The following is a 24,811-nucleotide window of genomic DNA, read 5'->3' as shown; positions in this document are numbered from 1 at the left end:
TCATGGAGGTTATGATCTATTGAGAGGGAATGCATGCACAATGGCTCCATGCACTTTGAGACAAGATGATAGAAATCCTAAGTTAGGTCTATGTAGCTGCCTATGGTTAATGGATGGGCTATACCTTGTTCATTTAGTCTGTGAGTAGCAGTGTGATCCCAGATTACCTTAGAGACTCATATTTGGCTCATTATCTTTTCTATAAAATACCTCTTTGACATAACATATTATAGAAATTAATGTCTGAAACATATCTAGAAATATTCAGATACAAGTTGCTATAGAAATGCAAAGTAATATATAATACTTTTTTCATAATAAGATTGTAGCCTTATGGAAAGCAACGTGACTTCTTTCTTCTTTCTCTTTTTCTTTCTTTCTTCCTTCCTTCCTTCCTTCCTTCCTTCCTTCCTTCCTTCCTTCCTTCCTTTCTTTCTTTTGGTGGTGGGGAAGAAGGAGACTACTTATAAATCACCTACTATATTTTTTCACATTGTCAATCATGAATTTTTGAACTAGGTACATTCATTTGCTAATAGAGTGGGTTTGATGTCGGCCTAGGCTAATTACCAAGATGTGGTTTGTTTCCCACTGAAGTCTGTGCTTGAATACATACATAGCCATCTTGGAAGTGTGTGTTGAGGGTACAAGGGAGTATAGAAGAAAAACCAGCAAGTGTAATTCTTGAATCTCTCTTCCTACCACCAAAGTACAATTCATTGTATACATCATTCCAACAAAGGCAGCAATCTCATCTCATTTTCATACACAAAACATGGTTCTATATTGATATAATTATCTAAGGAGACTTTAAATCTATGCTTATTTAATACCTTGAAGTCTAAAGGCAGTCATTAAAATTTTAATCCTTGATCTACAGCACTAATAATTTTTATATAGAACCTCCCCCACCAAAGAACTTCCACATGATACACTCATGTTTTAATAGAATTCTGCTGCAAGGCTACTATGGCTCTGCAATCCTAAAATCCATATTCTTTCATATGTCCTTGTGTTAAATGATTATTATAACTGTTATCACAATTTCTTGAACATTGTTCTATTCTATTTTCTGTATCTGTATCAATGTACCAGAAACATTATAGTTTACTCTGGACATTTCCTTTAGGCTCTATCCCAGTCTTGTGGTGTATCCTCTAATTACATATGTAAAGAATATTAAATAATGTTGGTGTGATCGCCAATGTCTGGTAATAAGCTTATGTTGCTGCTAATTTGGGGGCTTTCATTTGGTTATGACTGTGCATTTCATAGGCTGGGCTTTTGGTTGAAAGGCAGACAATATATTTGTTTTGTTGAGAAGAAAATATGCAAGTAAATAATTACATCAGTTTTGAAAGTATATAAACATTTATTTATTTCTGTATATGTCTCTCATGATATCTGTTTAATATATTTATTTTATTTGCTTATGACTTATAAGTGGTCTTGCAAGTTGTAGGACCAGAATTTCTGGCTTTTCATCCTTCACATACTTGGTATACAGTACCTGTAATAAATGGGCACAATTGGCATTTTGGGCTGTATCCAATTCAATTTATATGTCATAGGGTGAATTTTGACCATGTTAGCTAATACATAGTTGATTACTGTTCTTTTCTCTTGACTTTTAGATCTGCACAAGTTGATGGTTTTTTTTCTAATCTCCTGAGAGTTGAGTCTGGTACTGCATATCAGGAGAATGCATGTTGGAAAAATGAGAGAATAAGGAGAGTAGTTGAACATTTCTAATCATTTCATCTATAGTTGCCCTGCATCATCACAGCTATTTTCCTTTAAAAATGCTTTGCAGAAAGGTTCTTTGTCAAGAGGCAAGTCAGTAAGGAGCTATATGTATTCATTAATCACCCATGTACACATGCCCTCATACTTGTGTGTGAGACTGACAGGAGAGAAGAAAAGACATAAAAAATAAGCGTAATGTATCCTGGTGGTTTTAAAATAGGCTGTTAACGACTCTTGGTCATAGTAAAATAAATTTTTTTTTTATAACAAATGCATTCCAATTGCAATTACAGAGCTATGTCAGCAATAACTCCCAAGGGCTGGCTCAAAAATACATAGCAGCCCCCCCCAAAAAAATATTTGAATTCTTTGTGAAAAATGTTGTAGCTATGCAGTCAGGTTATGAATAGATATAAATTGTGGCTGTTTGTACACTAGTGTTAGCTATTTTTCCACAATACTAAGGGCCAGTATCTGAAAGTGAAACAGATGGCCTGTGGTAGATCTAAAGTGCCACTCACTTGAAAGTTTCTGTTGTAGAAGTGAAAAACAACAGTTAAACTTAAGACTAAACAGTTTTTTTGATTGGGCTCCTAGAGAATAATAGTGCTTTTGTATAATACTTGAAATGGAGCCTATAGCCATCCCAAACAAAATAGTCTCTTTTAAGATCTTGGAAATAATGACATCATAGGCAGATTGAAGCAGCGATCCTTTAATAGTGTCCTTTGTAGAAAGCTGTCTCAGAAGAGGACCTGACTTAGTAAATTGGTATTCTTTACAAACATGACATAATAGGATTCTCTCTTTCTACGTTTATGGAAGAGTACAAGGTACCTCCCACTTGGGAAAAATACATTAACAGTAAGGCTTCCTTGTGAATGCCTCCCCTTTCTCCACTGTTTTCAAAAGCATGCTTTGAAGCGTTTGCTTTGAAGTTGGATTAACCATGTCAAGAAGATAATTTTTGTTTGTACTGTATAAAGCTTGACAAAGAGCTGAAGTAATAGCAAGATAATTCAAACAAAATAAAATCTGTAAAGTCTACACAAATGAAGAGTATTTAGATCATGCTTTATGTTCCCAGTGTGCAACTGGACGTTCATTCTTCAGTCTCATGTTCATCTCCGTAAAGGGTTATTCTAACCCCTCTGATGATGTCCTGATGAGGCTAATGAAGCTAAAAGCCATCTAAAAACATTGCAATTTGTTGAGAAGTAGAAAGTTGTCCATAGAAGCTCTGTTCTCTGTAGAGCTCCTGGGATATCACGCTGTGTCAGTGGTTTTGAAATTTGAATTGTAGATTTGTAGTACAGCATAGAAGAGTTTTGCTTGGGTTTTCTATCCCAAGTAGTCCTTAATCCTCAACCTAAAATTTACCTGGTCAGATAGCATCAAGGTCATCAGGTAGCCTGAAAAGAAGCAGTACATAAGCAGGCTTCCTTGTTTACATAGTGTAATTAGGACTGTGTAAATAGGTGTGGACGCCACACCTATTTCTCAAGAACAAAGGAGCACAGTATTTTAAATTTCCTAGTTGCCCTAGAACTCTTGTTGTCGTAGACTCTTGCCTTGTTATGCAAGATCAGAACTGTTCTAAAGAGGGCCTGCTTGTCTCTCTGACTTCTGTCATACCAAGTTAAGTAATGTGTCATCAGAAAATATGTATCATCTGGAAAATTGCAGCGCTTTATCTATGTGGGACACAACTTTCCAGAAATCTCTCTTGGTATTGCTATTTAAATATTCAGGTCCTGCCCAGCAACTTTCATACTTAGTTTTTTTTAAATCAAGCTAGATGTTGCATATCTGAGATTTTTGTAGTAATAACTTCACATTTAGATATTAGTATCAAACTCAGAACAGTTTCATACCAAATTCTTCCCAGTGGCTAAATGAAAACTATGAGCTGGCCCAGTAAAATATAGTGCCACTAGTGAAGTCAATCTTTTCTGCAAAAGAGTAAATTTCGAAGGACCAAAGGTCTAAATGCAAAAGAGAATGTGGTTCATTAGCCCGATTTTCACATGTGTCTTACAACAATTACTAGTACCATTAGCATGTGTACACATATTTCACCTTGACTGCAGAGTTATTTTTTCATTGTACCTCATGCTGTAGTTTCACTTATACAGGACACATGGGGCCTATCAGGTCGTTGGTGGTGATTTCAAGACATTTATTACCAGGTGCTTTCACCACAATGATTACTGAAAAGATGCAGAATTGTTCTTAATTCATTAAGATAATGCAAGGCATGGCAAAGCAAAAGAAAACAGATCTGTGCAAATGAAGATTAGGCCAATCGTTGGGACCTGGCAGCCACCCAGCAGGAAAAAAACGTTATTATTTAATACCTATTCCTTTTTGTTTGTTATTTGACCATTTCCTATATTTATATAATACATTTTAGTTATTTTTCACTCATCATTCCCTTCTTTCTCATTCCTCTCCAGCTCTGGATGAAATTCTTCTTCTCACCCAGTCTCCATAATTTCGTGTTTTCTTTTTTGTGTGTAGCTCATGATTTTAATTAAAGTCTCTTTCTGGGATATAAGGGGGCAGTTATTTACCAGAGCAAGCACAACTTGTAAGTGGTTATACCACTGATAAAAAGGCTAGCCCCTCCTCCAATAGCCTATAATTGCCAGAAGTCCTCAGGGAGGGAGTGGTGTTTCATGGACAGTATATGATTGAATTTAGAACATAGGGAAATTATTTTAAAATTTTATTACCATATATTACTATACAAAATAATTTCATTAATAATATTTGATACATGTACATAATGTACTTTGACCGTATTTACCCCTTTCTTATCTTTCATCATCCCTTTTTCCGGTTCTCGTCCTTGTTCTAAACATCTCTTCTGCTTTAGTATACTTTAGTTAATCTGTGTTTTGCATGTGAGAGAAAACATAATATCTATCTTTTGTAGCCTGGCTAATTTCATTTATTTTGTTACTTTTCAGTTGCATTCATTTTTCTACAAACAGAATTTTATGAAACATAGTAAAAACTTTAAATTCTCCTCATATGATATGATTCAAAGATCATTATTAAAAACAATAAAAGCACTATGACCACTAAAGCTAAAAGAAACTATGGCAAAACATGTCTTTGTTTGTTTTGTTTTTTGAGACAAAGTTTCTCTGTGTAACAGCTCTAGCTGTTCTGAAACTCACTCTGTAGACCAGGTTACCCTCAAGCTCAGAGATGCCCTTGTCTCAGCCTCCTGAATGCTGGAATAAATGGTGTGTGCCACCTCTGCCTGGCAGCAGATCATTTCTTATTCCAACAGTTAATGGGGATACTCTGTTATTGCTGTGCTTATGTTCACTTACAGTAAATGTCCTTTTCATAGAGTGACATGGTAAGTTGTATTTGGAGAGTTAATATATTTCTAAATTAATATTAAATAATACTAGATAAATTTGTAGAGATTCTATTGTAGCTATGTTTGATTTTTCTTATATTCTAACCGTGAATTCATTCCAAAACCACTTTTTGGACCTGGCTTGTTCCTGTGAGGTTCAACTCCTATAAGAGAAAGACTAGAATTAGAAAAAGAGGACACTTGGACATGAGCCATACTTTTTCTTCTTCATCCTGATTTGGATGAAACATGAACGTGCTCAGATTTTGCCATAAGTGCCTAAATAAGTGAAATTCGTGGTAAATAATAAATTCCTAAAACCTAGACTAGATTTTACAGCCAAAGTCCCTTTCTGGGACATGAAATATGACAGAGTAAAATTATGAGATCTCCTCCCAGTGCTTGAGCTCTGCCTTTGATCATAATGGCATTCAAACCTACCTTTTTTGGTTACTTGCTTGGGAAAAGATGGGCATTGTGTGCCAAGACAGTATACCCCAACATTCCTGAAACTGTTATGTATATAGAAAGCTTTCTCTATTTTTTAAATAATGAAAACTGCAGAAATCACTATGCAAATTAGGTACATAGAAGTAAGAAGCAGACACCAAGGCATGCCGGTGTTAAAGCAGCTAATAAATTGTGGTTGTGGGCAATTGACAATCAACATCTAAGCCTGTATCAATTTTCAAGTCTAAAATGTGTGTGCCACTTGACCATTATGATCATCAGCATAGGGTACTTAAAGAAAAATGACTGCAAATTGTTCATTCAGAGATTGTTCATTCAGAGACTGTGTATGGACAACAGAAAGTAGAGTGGGAAAATCAAGGAAGCTTACACATTTGCATGTGTATATTGAAAGTCACTGATGACTGCATTTACCTCAGCTTTGATAAATTGTCTTGTTAGCCTTTGGAGAGGCAATTTTTTCTCTCCAGAAGAGGAACCTCTCAAAATGCATAGGAAATCTGAATGAATGAATGAATGAATGAATGAGAGAACAATGCTATTTCTAGGATGCTAGACTCCCCATGTGTACCACACTTGCATTAGACTTGACCTCCCTTACCTCCTGTTTGCCACTGCTTTCCTTTAGGAGCTGTGAAGTCAGCTGCAACTGAAAATGTCTGACAGCTTGGAGAACGAAGAAAAACCCCCAGCTCCCCCACTGAGGATGAACAGTAACAACCGTGATTCTTCAGCACTCAACCACAGCTCCAAACCACTCCCCATGGCCCCAGAAGAGAAGAATAAGAAAGCCAGGCTTCGCTCTATCTTCCCAGGAGGAGGGGATAAAAGTAAAGTATCAGTGGCCGGGCATTCAAAAGGGGCCAGTTTATTCTTTCCTTGCAACTTTCTTTCTTGGGTAGTCACTTCTGGAGCATTGGTTGGTCACGACCTGCTTGACCTTTCCATCTACATCTTCAGAGGTTGCCTTTTGGCAGAGGATTGCATTTAATTGACTTCCTGTGGGATAATGGAAAATACACATGCTGTGTTTGCCTCTCACATAAATTGGATTTATAGATTTAAGTGAAGGGAAATTATCACAAGAGCTCTGTATTGAGTGTAAAAACAGCCACTTGCTTTCTGAAAATTTAGGGTAGAATTTAAATCAATTCTTTCCTAACTCTAGGTTGTCCATTTTTGATATTTGAGTGTATAGGTAGATTTACTTATGTACATCTTTTCAGTAACTGAAGATATTGAGTTAAATATTTTGATTTTAGGTATACAGGAGTAAGTCCAAGTTACCATAATGTTGTCTGTCTGAGTCACAGGTAGGAAGAAAAAGTCCTTTGCTTCCTCTCTTCCTCTACCAGTTGTCACCTACAAAATCAATTTCATGTGCATGAAAGTCACAGTATATTATCGTTTACCCATGTGACATTCATGATACAACTTGTTGCTTAAATAGTGTATGTTACCTTTTTGTGACACTTGGTTCTGTGAATTCTTTAGTAAGTAGCTTATAAAGTTGTTTTAATTACCATAAAGCTGAAACATGACTCCTGTAGATATAACTCTTGAACAGGATGTGAGTAAAGTAAGCATAAGGTCACTGACATTGGCCAAAATGGAAAGAAAGGTAACGTCTTTGAAAAAGAAAAGTCATTATAAATCGGTGTCTTCAAGGTAAAAAAAAAAAAAGTAGTTTGGCATGTTTATACAGTGTTAATGAACTTACAATTTGTATCATAAGAGCTGAAATTCTTGTTAGTGACTATGCTGACTCTTGTGTGTTTATAAGATGTTTTCCCCTGATGACCTATGGATTGAAGAGAAGTAAAAGAATAATGAAACACTTTCCACATAAGGGGTTTGTGACCTTATAAAGGGGAATTCTAAAAAAAGGTTTGCCAGTACTTAAGTGGATCTTGAAAACTATTTTCTGAAAGTAAAGGGTGGTGTGAGAATTGAAGGCATGTCACTATCTAGAGATCAATTTATTTGTAATAGTGATGCCGAAGAAAGGATCCCTATATTACATCTGCTACATTTGCAGACAGTGGTTGAATAATGGATAGCTCAACACAAATCTTTGGTGCATGAAAGTGCATGCTTTTATTGTCTTTGAAAAGTCCTGCTTGTCCTTTTGGTGATCATGAATTCAGCAAAATCAGTTGGCATTTCTCTTTTATGTCAACAGTTCAAATGACCTCATAGTGAAACCACTGCTATTCTCCAGAAAAGTATGCCCAAATCTTCTCAGGGGAAAAAATCTGAGCCAAATTTTTCTTGAACTGGCATGCAAACAGAAGAGCCTGGATGACTTCATCTCTTATTCAGGAATGGCTTGAACAGTGCTTTCTTAGAGAAATTCAAGACTACTTGAAAGAAAACCTTAAGTTCAAAAGTCCTGTTAATTCTTAGCACCCATTTAGTACTTAATATGCACTTGCCAATATGCACATATTCTAGGGTAAACACGGCCTTTAATACCAGCCATATTTTGACTTTCAGCTTGAATATCAGTGTATGGTCAAGCCATTCAGGAAGATGTAGAAAATATATGTCATTTAACAGTTAAAAGTCTCACAAAGGTTCTGAAGGTACTAGTGTGAAGGAATCTTAATTATGAATGCTGTATTCTTAATGAAAGAGGCATTAGCTAGTTTTTGCCAAAGCTCAGTATAGTGCAACCCATATTTGACAAAAGGTAGTGCAGCATTGTTCAGGACCTCCTCCTGAAGGCAGTGAAATTTTGGATCAAGTAAAACCTATGAATGATGAACTTTTATGTAACTAAAATATGAATATGAACTTGTTTGCACTAATATGTGATAGGATATTTTATGGGATGCTCTTCAGGGAGGGTCTTGTATGCCAGAAGTGGTCATCAGAAGGAACAATAAAGATAAATCAGAGGTTTTGAGACTGGAAGACAAAGTCATAAATAACAGGAACCATTTTTTAGAACAAGAGTGAGATGTTCCAAGGAAACTAATGAATAGTTGAATCTTTTCATATCAAAATTACCTGTTTAAAACTTGCATAATTTTTGAAGAATTGTATAAAGAGGTATTATGAAGAATCACCAAAAAAAACCATCTTAAGTCAAACTTTTAAGTCATCAGTTATCAATTACTAGTATTACTAGACATCTAACGACCTACCTGCAGAGAAAGCTTGGACAATTTATTTGCACTTACAAAGAAGTGCTCTAAGAGTGTTATGTTTTAAAGACTGTAATGAGTTAATGTCAGAAAGTCCTAACAAAGAAGTACTGTAAGAGTGTTATGTTTTAAAGACTGTAATGAGTCAATGTCAGAAAGTCCTAAATCACCAAGGTTGTGGTACTTAAACACCCTCACTGGACTCAATATAGAAGTGGTTGGGTTTCTTCCCCAAAGATTTAAGACAGAGGGGATAAAGTCATTAAGTAATGCTGCTTATATTCATGTTTTTGATAATGCTTCAAGACAGGATTTCAATCACTCTGAGAACATTTACATCTAAGATTTGCACTAACAGTTCACCACTGTACATTGCTTCACTGTCACCCTCATTTTCTCTACCATAAAGAGTAATATGGATGCCCTTATCATCCCTGAATATCATCTCAGGGATCTAAATAAAATTATGTAGAGTCTTTCATTATTGTATTGTAAGTGATGGAAACTTTAATTATTCCTTTTATTTAGTGTATTATTGTTATTATTTTTGCATATAAAGGATTTATGAGATATTTGAAAAGTTCACTTGTGACCTCATTTCTGATGTCCATGTTTTTCTCTCCTATCTCCAAAATTTCCTCAGTTAAACTTTGAAAACTTCAGGTTTGTCTAAGAACCTGACCCTCATGGGTGAGCAGAGAACATTGTTTCTCTGTCCCTACTTCTTAATGGCTGTTTGATATTATCACAGTCAGTTTTGAATTAATACAAAGAGCATTGAGCATGTGTTCTGGAGGCCTGGATTCATATAGATCTCTGGCAGTAATGATTGTGACTTTGGGCCAGTCATGTAGCTTCACTGAGCCTGAATTTTTATTGTTTGTTAAATGAGGCTGGTAGGGTTTGCCATGCCTTACCAAATCTTTGTGATAACCTAAGGTAATTGTAGTTACATGAGTGTTACAAATGTAAATTAACTACTGCTAGATAATTGTGAGCTATTGTTATGTTTGTGGTATTTAACAACTTCCACAAACCAGAAACTAGGTTGTTGAATTTATACCTTTATAAAGTAGCTTTTGATAGGACTGGAATCTATATGTCAGTTACAGAATACTTTAAGAGAAAAGAAAATTTTCTTATACTTGTATAAACCAAAGGTAACTGGGGTGATATTTTTCCTCATAGACCCTCCTTTTCTCATCATATCATCAGAATTATTCATCAATGTCAACTTGTAAAATATTAATAATCATTTAGCAAATAAAAGAAATCACTCGTAAACACAAATCCCAGAAAACATTTCTTTCTAGATTCTCTGAGTGTATATGTATGTGTATTATTTGTTTATATCTTTACATAGTTAATATTCTGTATATAGCTTTGTATTCTGAATTTTTTACTTATATCAAGAATATTTGCTTCCATTTAAAAGTCTTTATAAGTGTACTTTTAATAGTGTGTAGTATGTCAACATATGATGACATCATGCTTAATTTAACCATTTTTCCTTTTTTTCTTTCTGGATATCTGTGATCTTTCCTTAATTTTTTTCCATTATAAATAACATCTAATTCATTACTTAATTAAAAATAGTTGGTTCGGTCTCCATACTGGGAAATTTGAAATTTGAAAATTTCCGTTTGTGTAGAGAACATCTGTTAGTTGGTTGTTTTTTAAGAAGCCTCTTTAATAGCTACATTTCATTGACCAAATGGAACAAGAGACATTTAGAGAAAAAAAAAAAACACGGAGTAAATTTTATTTCGAGGTTGAGGACCTGTCATTGTTGGAGACCGTTCTAGGAACTGAGTCTTGGTGTTAAGACAATGTAGGAGGCACAGTTTGGCACCATTTTATGAGAGTGTACTATACAAAATTTGAAGGATTTAGACCAGGAGAAGGATATAGTAAATAAGCGGTTTTATTTTATTCTAGACACTGTGAAGTTTGAGGCAGATTAGATTTGTTTCTCATTGACTCCTACAAAGCTTGGACCAAAATGTGTGCTTTATGCAGCATTTATGAGACTTCTTGGTATGTGTGCACTTTGTACGAGCTGTGTTCCAGGCTTCATTTATGTTCTCAACTTTATTTTTGTATTTTTCCTTTTATATCCATATCTGTTCTGAATACATGGTTTCATGTTGTGTTTTATGTATTCTTGTGTGTCAGCTGGCATCCATTTTGGAATAAGGTGGTGAATAAGTACATGGATGAATAAGTAAATTCATTAATAAATATATAACTATAAATAAACCAGTAAGAAGGCAATGAGGCAAATAAATGCAGCAAGGACTCTGAAAATGACATAGTGCCCCCCAAAGTAATCAATGCTAAGGAGTTAAAGCTGGAAGAAAATGTGATAAAGAAGCAGGCGAGGCTGTACTTGGAGTTTGCCTGTTCTATGTGACATCTGTTTCTCAAGTGCTCGTGTGTTTTTTGTCTCATACTGTTTTTGAGCCTCAGGTATGTTTTGCAGGATGTGTATGTAGTGTTGTATGAAGTGCTGTGTCTTTAGAGAACACAGTTCATATGTATTTTGTTTGTGAGGAAATCTGGAGAGTTCTGTGGCTTAGAGCTCTGGGGAACCATATGATGGCCCCTTTGCTTGGAGGTATAGGAGGAAATAATTTGATAGAAATAAAATTGTGGCACATAGAAAATGATCACTCGTTTGCTGATTGCTTACTGGATGCCAGTCTGTGATTCAGGCACCTTGTATATGAATTCCTTGTTCTAGCCCCCTTTTGCAGGCATAACAGTATAAGCTCTTAAATACACAGTCCAGGACCACATTGCAAAGAATGGAAGCCAAAAACAGACTGTTCTTATTATACTATATTAACCTTCTTTGCAGTGGAACAAAGAGACTGTAGTAATCTGTGTTGCTCTCATCAGAAGCCAGTGGTGGCTGTTATTTTTATTAAGAAATTTCAGTGTGCTTTAAAATGTATATGAATCTCAGAAAAAGATATTTTTAATTGTTGTGCAGAAAATGATAGTTACATGATATTCCTGACAATAGAGATGTGTTAACATTTGATTTTGGTGTTTTGTGGGTTAGGTTATCATTTGGTATGTGTCTTTCACAGGCTTGCAAATGGCATGTTTTAGAAAAGTGAGACTTTAACTTGATATATTCGTGCATGTGAATGAGTTATGAAGGGCTACATAGTTCTTGTTACTGTGTTGAAAATACATTGTTATTCTAATCCCTTGAATATGCTGTCTTCTCCATACCCTACACAGCAGGGAGCATTGTGGTGCAACAAGAAAATGCCCAGCTATCCTTAATGGTCTTGTTAATTAAATGTTTTGGCTAATACACATTACTAATATTCATCTAATACACAATAAAATATACTTAATGTGGTCACAGTATGTAATCTTTTTTTTGGTAAAGCTAAAGACTGTTGCAGGAGTGCAAAGTGTTTATTGTTTCACTAATAATATGTAGGAGTGGCAATTAATGGAAAGCCAGGTGGCAGAGCCTGATGCTCCCAGAATAGTGTTTGCATTCCCCTTTGTCCTCTAAAAATAGCCATTTAGCTCCATGGGGAGTCCTCTTCATAGATCCCTGGCCTATCCTTTGGGAAGCCTGAAGGGTATAGTTTCTTTCTTGCCCTCTGGTGTTAGTGCTATGTCCCATAAGAAGAGCTTCATATCTATTCTTTCACTCATGGAAGTCCCTTGTAGAAATGGGAAGAAGGTGGGACAAGGATGCACTCTCCCCATCTTCTAAAGCCCATGTTCCCACTTCAAGGCTAGTAAACAAAAAAAGTTCATGAAAACATGGTTGCCACTAAAATGACCAGACAGTCAAATTGAAGGCAGGTATAAAATATAGGATTGGGAGATGTATACAATGTAATAAAGAGCGGGAGTGATATCTGAGAGGAAAAGGATAAAAGGAAGAACAGGGAGTGGGGAGGAAGAGAGAGGAAAATAGAAAAGTGCTATATCATACTTTGAAATGAAGTGTAGAAAGATACAAAAGTTGCTAGTAGTCAAAGGTTATGAAAGTTCTTTCTTAAAGTATGTGTGGCCTTTTTATCCTTCTTAGACTTATACCTTACACAATTGTCCACTTGGATAGGAGTGTCTCCCTAATACACTGCCTCATCTTTGCCTTATGTTTTTGAAATATTACCCATTGAAATTGGTGCATCTTTGAACTGAATGTAAAAAGAATGGAGCAAGTATATGTTGCCTGGGAAGAGATGAAAGGCAACTTCCTAATTATTTCCTATAATGATCAATATTGTTGAGTGTTTTGGAAACCAGAGAAAGTTATGAATGTCTACATGTGTCAAAGAGACTGACTGCATGCCTCACATGGGACTGTCATTTTTTTGTCCTCATCTGATCATCTCCATGACTCATCCAGCTCATGAATTAAGCTTGTAGTGACTCTTGCAGAATCAGGCACCACTTTGTAGTTTTATCTGTACATACCATCATTATAGCCATTGAAGACCAAGCAGAAGGAAATGGGCTGAATATTTTTTCCCAAGGAAATAAACTATACATAAAGAAGATTCAAATAGGCCAATTAGATCCTATGAATTACTTTAGCAAGTTTCCCCAGGGCAGGAGAATAGACCTTACATATTGTACCTTCCCAGCTACACACTAATGTTTAAAGTCATGTTCCCCAATCCTCCTATGATGGAAGTGAGCCTTTCCTAGAAGCCACTTTATACAAGAAGCCATTTTAGAAACATTAAATGATTCCCACAAAGTTGATCCACTACTTAAGGCTTGACAGACCCAGCACCAAAACCCACAAGCCTTAGTTCAATGATTAATTGCCCAAACAAGTGGAAGTGATTGAAATGTTTTGAAAATATGTTTTAACCAGCAGAATATGCAAAAGCGGACTTTTTTTGAGAAACCTAGGTGAATTAGCAATGATGACCTTGGACATTTTTTTTCTTACAAGCTTTTCTTCCTCTTGGCCCACCTTACTAACAAGAAGCAACTAGATTTTGTTTGTTTGTTTTAAAGCATCATTTTTTCTGTAATTACAGTCTTCCTTTGAAGCCTTTTAAACTGTCTTATTTTCTTTTTTAATTTATTTATTTAAAATTTTTCCATTTTACATATCAATCCCAGTTCCCCCTTCTCCCATCACCTGCCTCTCCCAGCCCCACCCCCCTCATCCACTCCTCAGAGGGGATAAGGCCTCCCTTGGAGAGTCAATAAAGTCTGGTATACTAAGTTGAGGAAGGACCAAGCTCCTCCCCACTGTGTCTGGGCTGAGCAAGGTATCCCACCCGAGATGAGTCCTGGTCCCACTGCCAAGGGCTCTCTAAACAGATCTAGCCATGTAACTGTTACCCACATTACACTAGCAATGTTTGATGCTCATAAAATTAAAATGTTGGATAACTGTATTAAAATAGAACAGAAGGAGGGCCCTTGCCTCTTCTCTTGCACACTTTCCTAAGCTTGCCCTCTTCCTCGCTTGATAAGAACCTTGCTTTTCTACTCAGAATCCGTGTGCAGTTTGTCCAAGATTCTAGGTGTAAGCAAGAAATAGTTATGTGGAACCTCATTAATTTTTAACTTTTTTACCTGCCCCTCACTATCAATTACTTCAAATACTTGGAACCAAAATTAAAATGGTGTTTCAGGCCTAATTTTCCACTGCCCTTACCACAGAGTATTTCAAATATTTTCAATGGTAAAATAATAAATTTCCAGACTCCTGAATGAGAAAGCTAGACAATTACTTTGCCTGCTGTGTAGGAAAAGATTTACATGTCAGAAATTCAGGAGGTAAGAAATTCCTGTGGGTCCCCTCCAAAGAGGATATTTGTATATAAAGCAGGTGAGGTAGGGAGTAGAACCTTGGCAGAAATCAGTCCCTCTGGGACTATTGCTTTCACAAAGACACCACCTGAAGGGCTATTGTTGACCTGGGAAGAACTGTTCTGAGATACTTATACTTAATCAAGTATAAAAAGGGCTTCAGAAGGCTTTCCAATCGAGAGTGATGGCACAGTGCACACTGTGCTCTGTGACTGTGAATCAGAGAATGGAACAAAATGATATTAAAATGAAAGAAAAAAGCAATAATTCCATATTTAATTCACTACCCGGGTAGTCAATTAGACACTAAAGTATTTTAAACCTCACAAACCACAAAGGCAATATTTTACAGACAATCTATGAATCACAGAAAGCATCTCTCACTTAGATAAAGAATAAGCAACTCACTAAGGGTCTCCTGTTAAGAAAAATGAATGTTATCATCCATAGAATGTGGATAACACTTTAAGAACAGTTTTTATATCTTTCCATCGTGGTTTCCCCCGCAAAAAGTAGGGATATTGTGTCATAAAATAGGCTTCTTAGTATGACGGTCTCTGACTCACTCATGCCCACTTCTCATGCTGAAAGTGGTTACTCCTCCTGAACAAATTATTTGGCTTTACTAATACACACCAGAAGGAACGAGGAGGGATTCTGGTGCCAAGCCAGAGGTTGTAGGATGCAGTCATTTTCCAGGAAAGTTCAAATCCACAGGAACTCCAATTAAAGTGGTCTAATAAATTGCTTTATTATATCACTGTTATCTTTTAAAAGACTTCATGGAATACTATGAAATAGAAACATAGGAGCAAGTGACCAATCCATAGATCTGAGTTATATTCTGACTTTGAGAATAAATGTAAATTATTGCTGTCAGTTCAGAAATAAAAGAATCTGGAGCATGTCTGAACTGCTTGTATCTTTCAGAAAATAGCTGTGCTTGCTTTTTATATGTCTAGCTCAGTGATGAAAATCGTAAGAGAACAAGCTCCTTATCCTCAGGTAATTCTCCAATTGCAAAAGTAATACATGTATGTGGGTACATACAGTTTAAATGGAAATTCCACACATGTATGTGCCCAAAGGGAGAGAGGGAGGGGAAGCAGAAAGAGGTTATAGGAAGTGCCCAGTAATTGACCTCAGAAGCTAAAGACGTAGTAATAGGGAGGTCCTTTCATTTCTCCATTGCACACCCACACACCCACTGTTCATTCTCAGTCGGAGTGAAGCCTGGTGCTACCAGGGTACCTTAACAGCACAGAGCTAAGTAGCTTATCTTCAGAAAAACTCCATTATCTCACCCACCTGCTTGCAGACCGAAATTTCCCATACATTCTTCACCATTATCTCCAGTTTCATCTTTCTGTCATTCTTGATTTTCAAGACTATGCCCTATGTGTTTACTGTTGTTTTCTCATTTACATCTGTTTGCTATATGCATTCTTACTTCTGACCTTTTACTTCTGCTGCATGTTCTACTTCCTGCACCTTATAGATGGTTTATGTGTCTGGAACTTGTGGCACATTTCTTGGGTCCTACCTCTTGTACACACGGACTGTCCACCACATATGTCTATATTTTTCCTGTGGTGTGCATTTATACTAGAACATCTATTCTCTATTGTTCCAACTTACTTCCTATGTTCTCTAGTATAGTAACCCTGCTCCTTTTTTAAAATTAAGCTCTTTCTCCCAGTGAATTTGCAACTTTAGAGTATTGCGTAAGTCCCTAGTGAATCATTTAGCATAATCTATCACCATGTTGACACCCCTAATTTAATGTGCACTTCTTAACTGACCCATTCACTGACTCAGAGAAGATGGAAGGAAGCTGAATTATTCCATATTACCAGAGTGATGGAATGCTTACTTCAGAGAACTATCCAATCTCTGTGTCTACTGTTCTTTGAAAAAGTATTTCCATATTTGAACATAGGCATAATATTTTGTTTTTGCCTTTCTGCATTATTTAATGCAGCTCTAAGTGTTGCCTTCTAAATTATGCCACATATACTGGAACAGGTTGCATGCTTTCCATTGCTTTTAACATGATTTGTGTGTGTGTGTACTTTTAGGGTAAATTTATGTAGAGAAATTTTCTCTGTGTCTGTCTTCTGCCATTCCTTTTGTTTACTGGCATGGTCTGTTTTCAAAGAGCTAGAAAGTACTCTAAAAACTAATTCTGGAAGTAACCTTATGACAGCTAATGAGAAAGAAAAACGTAACTCTCTGGAATTTTGGGGGAAGGTGGCAAGTGGACCTCCTAAAACAAGTAAGACTCATGTTACAGTTTTCTAGAACAAATCACAGGAAGTAAACAGCATTGTTGAGTGATTTCACCTGAAGGAGACTGGTTGTTTCTCTGTACCTTGAATTCTGCCCAACTATGTTGGTAATATATGCCTTTGACATCCAAGTGACATCTCACTTAGAGATGTGTCTGAATGAATAGAGAGTCATTCGCTCTGATGAGGAAACATCATTGACACCATCATCAAATTCAACTACAAAAATAACCCTAAAATGTAACCTTTACTTCCTTGGCCTTCTTGGTAGACCTGGGTCATTGTTTCCTCATCCGTAAACAAATAGCAAATAATCATGGCTGTCTCCATAAAGTCATTTCATATAATGAAGGCCATATATCCATTCATTCATTTATTCATTTTATTTGTTATGAAATATTGAGTCTTCTACTGCTCTGAAGCAAAGAAGGTCTAAATTCCAATCTCTGCCTTTAAGAAACTGATGATTCAGTAAGAGGGAATTTACTCTGGCAAGTAAAAACAGAAGCAGGTACTAGAAAGGGAATTACGTTGAAGACTGAAGGGGAAAGCAGTTAGGGAAAGCTTCACGAATGAGATGACCACTAAACTGAGGTGAGTCTTAAGACAGAAAGTGTATAAAGTAGGCATAGAATACAGCTAGTCATGTAAGGAGTGAGTGGCATGTCTAGTACCAAGAGCAGCGTTGCAAAGGCAGTAGGCATAAAGCACTGCTTCTTGACTTTTCATGGATATAACTACAAGAAGTTCAAACTAGATAGAAGGATGGGAGAAGGAGGGTGGGATTATAAAGCTATGGAGGAACAATGCATATCGGAAATGACGGACTTAGACACCAGTATCATTAGAAAAAGGATAGGAAATACAGATGCAGTATTTAGACAAGAGAATTATAAAGGTGGAGAATAAATCAGGTTGCAAGAAGAGAATCTAGAGAAGGGTCAGGTAGGAAACCACAGAAATGTAGTTTCATGGTGCTTCAGGAATATTTCCCATAAGGAGCCAGGGAGGCAAGCAGCCAGAACTATCTAATGGCAAGTTCTCTACACTAGGGTTGGGATTGTGCTGAGGCAAATCTGAGAGCACCTATGGCATGTGGATAGTGGGGATGCTGAAATAAAGGAGGTGTGTTGAAAAGATGACTCAAGGGGGAGTGTGTGGATGAGGAGAGGCGCCCGAAGGCAGCTTCTAGTGAATGTGATCTAACCGACCAGCAGGAAACGACTCTTGCAAATAAGGCTGAAAAGGAAAGGCCAGAAATATAGAAGTGGATTCTAGGAAACAGCTATGTAGAGGAGTTTCAAGATGTTCTTGATCAACGATGTTGGTTCTTATTGAGAAGACAGTGAGTGGTTTAAGTACTGAAAAGTGGCACTTGGGAAAGAAAGAGATTAATGTGTGTCTTCAGGGAGTTATTATAGTTGTTGGGGAAGTGAGAGATAATGTATAAATTGATTTTTGTATAAGTTTAACCCACATAAGGAAGTGGTGAGTGATTACAGCAGTGAGTCATGGATAAGAGGAGGTTGAAGGACTTTTTTTTTGAGTGGAGAGATCTCAACATATCTCTTGAGCCTAAATGAAAGTTCCAGTGAAGAGGGAAATACTAAAAAGGAAGAAGAAAAAGAATCTTGCAAGAATCGTTAGTGTGTGACCCGAATAATAAAAGAATCCGCATTGCCTTGTAATCCCTCCAGCTAGCGATCCTCAGCAGCTCTAGTATAGAAGTGGAGGAATTTCAGGGTTGCATGATGTCAGGTGGAGCTTTGTCAGAGGACTGCTAGAGGAATTCATGGTGTGAGAGTTCCTAGGACTGTAGAGTAGGAGCCATTTACATGACGCAACCATAGCATGGAGGCCAGGGAGGTGTTGAAATGGCCTTAAAATAGAAAAAGCCAGAGAATGGAGGCTTTGTTGACATTAGTGTAGAAATGACATAGGAGAATTAGAAGGTTAGTAGAATGGGAGGCTGAGCTTAGAGTACAAGTAAATGGAATTGACTGTTTCAGAGAAGAGGTCGTTCTGGATAATTGAAAGCACCTGGAGTACTTGGGGCTCTCTACCCCAGCTATACATTTTTTTCTGAGGTTTGTAAAATCATTTGACTGACAGTCAGTTCTAAGTAGATACCAGATATTGAAATTTTATATAATTCCCCATGACATTCTGGTAAAGTCTGATTGAGAATCAATCATTCCTTTAAAAGATGGGGTAGGGAGTGAATTGGAAAAAAAATGGAAGGAAGATAACACTGATCAGATCTGAGGAAGGTCAAGAATCACCCTAAGGGAAGAGCATGAAGAAATTACCCACGTAGATCTTTGGTTTCAGAGTAATGTCAGTGTAGAGATTAGGAAGGAAGACTGGAAGCCAAGGTCTTCAAAGGACACAGGGCCATGAATAAGGAGAAAGTGGCAATCACCTCAAAAGGGGTGTAATTTGTAGGCAAGTGCAGAAGTAATGACCTCAAATAAACAATTTGGAATAAATTGGAATGAAGTATAACTTCCCCATTCTGGCAGGTAGAAAGGACTTGGGATAGAGAAGAATGAACAGCTTCCACTAGAATATCCGAGGAAGCATTCACCCTCATCAGATAATTGACAACTCACACATGTAGGGTAGGGCTAATATTATCTCATTTTTAATATAAATCCCCCAGATAACAGTGATCACAGAGAAATTTGAGAACCTGTGGCAAGAAATGATGAAAGCATTTAATGAATAGGTGTAATGTAGAAAAGAGGCTTTTTTTCTTAATGATATAAGCTTTAGCTCTGGAGAAAATACAGAATACTAGGATTAGGTATAGAAGGGATGATAGATTATTAGAGGGATTTTTGTTTCTTTATATGGTGATAGAATCGAGATGTATGGCAATATATGAGATTTTGGACAGTTTAGCTATCCCTAAGGTAGCAAGAAAAATTTGTCCATACTTAGAAGGTCTCCAAGCCAAATGACATTTGCAATTTGTGGTCCAGCCAGTAATCTGTGACTTTGCTCTCTTTTCCGGCAGAATATGGAAGCTACATTCAGAAAGTGATGGGCACTTGGGTTTTTGTTCTCTTCAAATACCAGCCTTGAGCTAATCAGGTTGAATGTTAGGATGAGTTTTAGTACACATGACCAAGGTTCCCAGAATTTTTAGGGGAGATAAACTTGTTTTAGAATTCCTAAGAAATAAGTAAAACAAAAATCAGCTATCTAAGCTCCAAATTATTAGTTATTTCATTATTTAGTTAATATTTAGTTTTTCAATCACTAAATATTTGCTGAAAGCTAGAGCAAAAACTTTTTTCTTGAAAATGCCACCAAGCCATCAGTTGTGTGGCTACTACAAGCTTAGGTACATGGATACTAGTTCTGACTTTTGCCAGCTGTGTATAGCTGGGTCTATAGTTTAAACGAGATAGCTCTGGAATTACTTTGTTCATGGTGAATCTTCCTTAAAGGATGGTTATTGAATATTCAGGCACAAGACAGGTGCTAGAGAATGTAAGAGTTAAGATGAGGCCTGCTGTCAAATGTTTTGAATTTTAGCTAGAAAAATAGATAGACAAAAAGCGTATAATAATCCAGTGTTGGTAAGTGCTAAGCTTAGACTACATACAAGGTGGTTCTGTGAAAACGTGAAACAAGGAACATTGAACTTGGCAGAGGGAGATTAGTGTAAGGTTTGCCATGGAGAGTCTTCAAGAATGACTGCTAAAGTCCTGATGCCCAAATTTTGTGAGGATCTGAGTTTGATCTCCAGCACTGTAAATGAAAATAAAATAAAAAGAGTAGAAACCAAATGGGAGTAAACCACACAGAGCTGGCAGGAGAAGGTAAAAAATCAATGGTCCAAGCCATAGCTTAGCATAAATAAAAGCTTGGAAGCAAGAGAAAACACATCTATTTAGGAAGCATAAAATGAATGTGGATATTGTGTTCCATTGCAACAATAGAAACTGGAGAAGTAAACTGTAACAAGGTCATGCACGCTATTAGATATCATGTTCAGGAGCATGCATTTTATTTTATTTTTCAGAGCTGAGGACTGAACCAGGGCCTTGTGCTTGCTAGGCAAGAGCTCTACCACTGAGCTAAATCCTCAACCCCAGGAACATGCATTTTAACACATAAGTAATGAGAGGAGTATTTAAATGATCTTAAAGGCAAGAACAGGACCTGGCCACAGAATAGAGAAATGAGTCAGAGGGGACAAAACTCGAGGCATGGAGCCAAGAGGAAAATACTGATGCCTTGGACAAAGATAATGACTTCTGAAAATAAAGAAGATAGATTTAAGACAATTTCAGAAGCCAGACCAATAATATAGAAATACAGTGAAAATCTAAGATGACCCCCAAATTGTTGGTTTTGTCATGTAGGCCAATGTAAGATTACTTAGTGGGAACATATGTGGGAACATAATGATTTGAACTTCTTTTTTTAATTTTTTTTTGAAAATATATTTTTATCATAGAATATATTATGAATATAGTTTCTTCTCCTCCTCCCCCTCCCAGTTCCTTCCCCAATCTGGACCCACCCACCCCTTTTCTGTCTCTCTTAGAAAACAAACAGGTATCTAAGGAATAACAATAAAATAAGATAAATCCAAAACAAACAAATAATAATGTGACAAAACAACCAAACAAGAGAAAGCGCCATAAATGCACACAACTCTTTTAAAGAGTCCAATATCACTCTCTGAATGTCAGTATGTTTTGTATTTCCTAATTTTTGTATATTTTAGAATAATTTCTTTCAATAATCTATTGGAGATAGATAGAATAACCTCTTCTTTGTTCTATTTCTTCCTAAAGAGGAGTCTAAGACCATGCTCCTCCTCTAATCTGGGTGGTTAGCAGTATTATTTTCCTGAGATAGGAAACCAGGGGAAGAGCAAAAGTTTGCATTTCTTGCTTTTTTCACTTGGCATCAACAGAAGGCAAAAGACTGGCTATCAAGCAACCTTCTCGAGAGACACTTGGAGTGTACAGAATTTTGATCATGTGGAACACTTACATCTGCGACAGTATGTTGTAAATGTGCAGCCTGTAGAGAAGAGGGGAGAATTTGTTTCCTGGCAAAGAAGCTATGGATGAAGGTTGATATAGAGATGTGGGAGCATAAAATAGAAGGTCCCCAACTGGAATTGAGGGGAATTATGAACTTCTGAAAGTAAATGCAAAATTGTGTATATAGCTTGACTACATTTTGATGGGCAGATGTTCTATAAATTTCTTCTGATTTTTCAAGTGGAACATAGCCTATGGAGGATATCAAGAGCTGGTTTCTATGACACAAATGAAGCTACTTCTACAGGCTTCTGCATCCAACTGGAACACGTCCAAAGCCCTGGGGAGCCTTGATAAATTAGGAATTACGTGTTTATAATTTTCTATTGTTCTTTATTTACATAAAAGCCTCCTTTTAAAAGTGTGTCTAGTATTTGGTAATAGAATAGCTTGATCCACCTCTCTCAGCCAGATTAGGAAATCGCTTGACATGGGTTTGTGTCTGAAAGTGGAGTTAGTCTAAGAGAAAAGACTTTGCATAGAGAAAAATTAAGAAGGACAGAGAATGCACTAAGAAAGAGGTAAACCAACAAACACAATGATAGACAAATAATGGTTGTTGTGTGAGGAAGAAAATCAGAGCATACTGTCAAGAAAATGAAGAGACACGTGGTTAGCCATATCCAGGAAGGATGAACAATCAGAAAACTGGAAAACGAAGACAAAGTCCACAGGAATTACTTCAGTGGAACAAGAACAAAGGCAAGCTGTTCCATTTGCCTCTCTGAACAAATAGAAATGATAGTTGACCAAGTATAAATGGCCACTATGGTATACAAACCCGCAAAGGAATTTGGACTAACAGTTGAGAGGTCTCAAGTCACTGCTCAGCAAGGATAATATCAATTACTGAAATGAGCTTGCTATAAACAACAACATCTTTGCTGAGGTTAAGATACATGGCACAAGTTCCTGAAAATACTGAATCTTAAATTTTAAATTTGAGATTTAAACCATTCTGCTCTCTTTTTATTCTATAAATGTTTTGATGAGCCTACTAAATACAGCTTATGAAAACCAAAACTATACCTCAAATAAATACATGTTAACATTTTGTCTTTAGCCAATAAGAAGAAAGAGAAAGAACGCCCAGAGATCTCTCTTCCTTCAGACTTTGAACATACGATTCATGTGGGGTTTGATGCAGTCACCGGGGAATTCACTGTAAGTAAGCTCCTTATTTTGTTTTGTAAGCTCTGACAAAAAAAAACAAAAAAAAACAAAAAAAAAAACAACTATTTCCTTTACGAACACCTTTACGAACATAGGTTTCAAGTAAGAATTGCTGTATTCCAAAATGTTAGACTGGAGATGGACATTTCCTGGATAATCATACATAGAAATAGAAAGTGGGCACCAACATTGACAAAATTATTCTGTCCATCTTATAAAAGTGTCTGATCAGCCTATAGTTTTCAACTTACTTGAAAATATTTATTTGCCAAGGCACAGGAAACGTAGCTATAGTAAGGAGACCCTGCCTGAACCTGTTCTTTAATCATGTGGAGCTAATCAAATAATAATTTATTCAACTTGGCCAGTGAAGGCAGTTCATCTGAATAATTCAGGCTTTACAGTGGGTCCTGAATTACACAGATAACTACACTAACCAAAAGTCTCTGTAAAATTTGCCTGTTACACTTTTGATTTTAAAAACATAGATTATTTTTAAGATTATTAATAGGTTTATTTTGTAAACATTCAAAAGCACAAGCCCCATGTTTCAGGAAGAAATATTAATAATTGTATATCGCATATGCATTAGTAGTTATGTGATTACATAAACATTATATATGAATCATCTATTATGATTTTCAACATGAATTATCTGGATATGACATAGGTCCAAAATCTATTCCCTTTTTGGATAATTGCAGTGCTCAAATAGAAAAAACACTCAGATATATGCCTTTTCATTCCTCTAAAGAAATTATTTGGCACCCCCTTTATTAAATGGGTGATGGGAGAGATGTTGCTAGAAATATGACCTCATATTTCAGCTAATTTTGTCTACTGTAGAAAACAGCTCAATCAACAATGCATTCTGAAACAATAAAGAGCTCCAAATTAATTTAGAAAATTAAAACTTTGATAAAATCACAATAATTCTTGTTTTACTAAGCTAGAAAAAATATCAATATTGAAGTGTCAAATTCCCTGTCTCATAGCATAACGGTTAGTGAATGGATTGTGTCATGTGGTTAAGTAGGGGTAAAGAAGCAAGTCCATTTCATTTGGAGAACTAAACTACACCACTGAATTGGCAGCCAATTATTTTATTTGTTCACTTTTGGAAGGAAGTAGTGAAAGAATGAAATAGACACAAAGTAAATGTCTTGGCATCATAAATTAGTATAGGCTGATTATTTCTATGTTCTCAGTAGCAAGCAGAAAAAAATGAGACTGCTGAAATTGAGACAGATACAATTTAATGGATTTTGTTATTGAGTCAAAGACATTACTTAAAAGCCGTTTAGTTTGAGCCTAGCTTTTATTTCATTGGCCTACATCTTGAAATTACATACTGATTATCAACACTACGACCCCCATCTTTCCCACTGGATAAAAGTTGCTTTTGCAATCTGACCATTGTGTGTTTTCAAAAACATCCAAAGAGATTCTAACTCATTTTCTGATATTTGAAACAGGAAAAGCCCTCAAACTTTATAGTTTTGTCTAATAATTCATCTGTTTTATTTTAAGAGCTTCATTTTTTAGTCCCTCTATGCTTCTCTTCTTTTTAAACTCCTCTTAGTTTGGTTGCTGTTTTGCCATGCTTTCTTGTTCTTTTTCTGTTTTGGTTCAGCTGTGACTATTTTCTCATCTAGCATTCTGGCTCACTTCCACTTGTTTTATTTCTTTCTGCTTATTTGACAGCCTTTGCCACGTTTTCCC

At 36.4% G+C, this 24,811-nt stretch overlaps 1 protein-coding gene across 18 annotated transcripts in view; it reads left to right on the top strand.

Annotated features, from left to right (window-relative positions):
• The window catches only part of Pak3 (p21 (RAC1) activated kinase 3), a 271,931-nt gene that overhangs the window by 179,255 nt on the left and 67,865 nt on the right, over positions 1–24,811 (top strand). For 17 of the 18 annotated variants that reach the window (XM_076562617.1, XM_076562616.1, XM_006970288.4 and 14 more), the window contains 2 exons: positions 6,222–6,423; positions 22,980–23,080. In XM_076562617.1, coding sequence (XP_076418732.1) covers positions 6,249–6,423; positions 22,980–23,080 — 276 coding nt within the window. In that variant the 5' untranslated portion in view covers positions 6,222–6,248. Of the gene's footprint in view, positions 1–6,221; positions 6,424–6,855; positions 6,907–22,979; positions 23,081–24,811 lie in introns of those variants that run through there. The other variant, XM_076562625.1, reaches the window with a different exon arrangement.

This window comes from Peromyscus maniculatus, chromosome X (assembly GCF_049852395.1).
Source record: "Peromyscus maniculatus bairdii isolate BWxNUB_F1_BW_parent chromosome X, HU_Pman_BW_mat_3.1, whole genome shotgun sequence".
Taxonomy (NCBI): domain Eukaryota; kingdom Metazoa; phylum Chordata; class Mammalia; order Rodentia; family Cricetidae; genus Peromyscus; species Peromyscus maniculatus.
The sequence above is the reverse complement of the archived record's forward strand: the minus strand, read 5'-3'. Positions and strand labels throughout refer to the sequence as shown.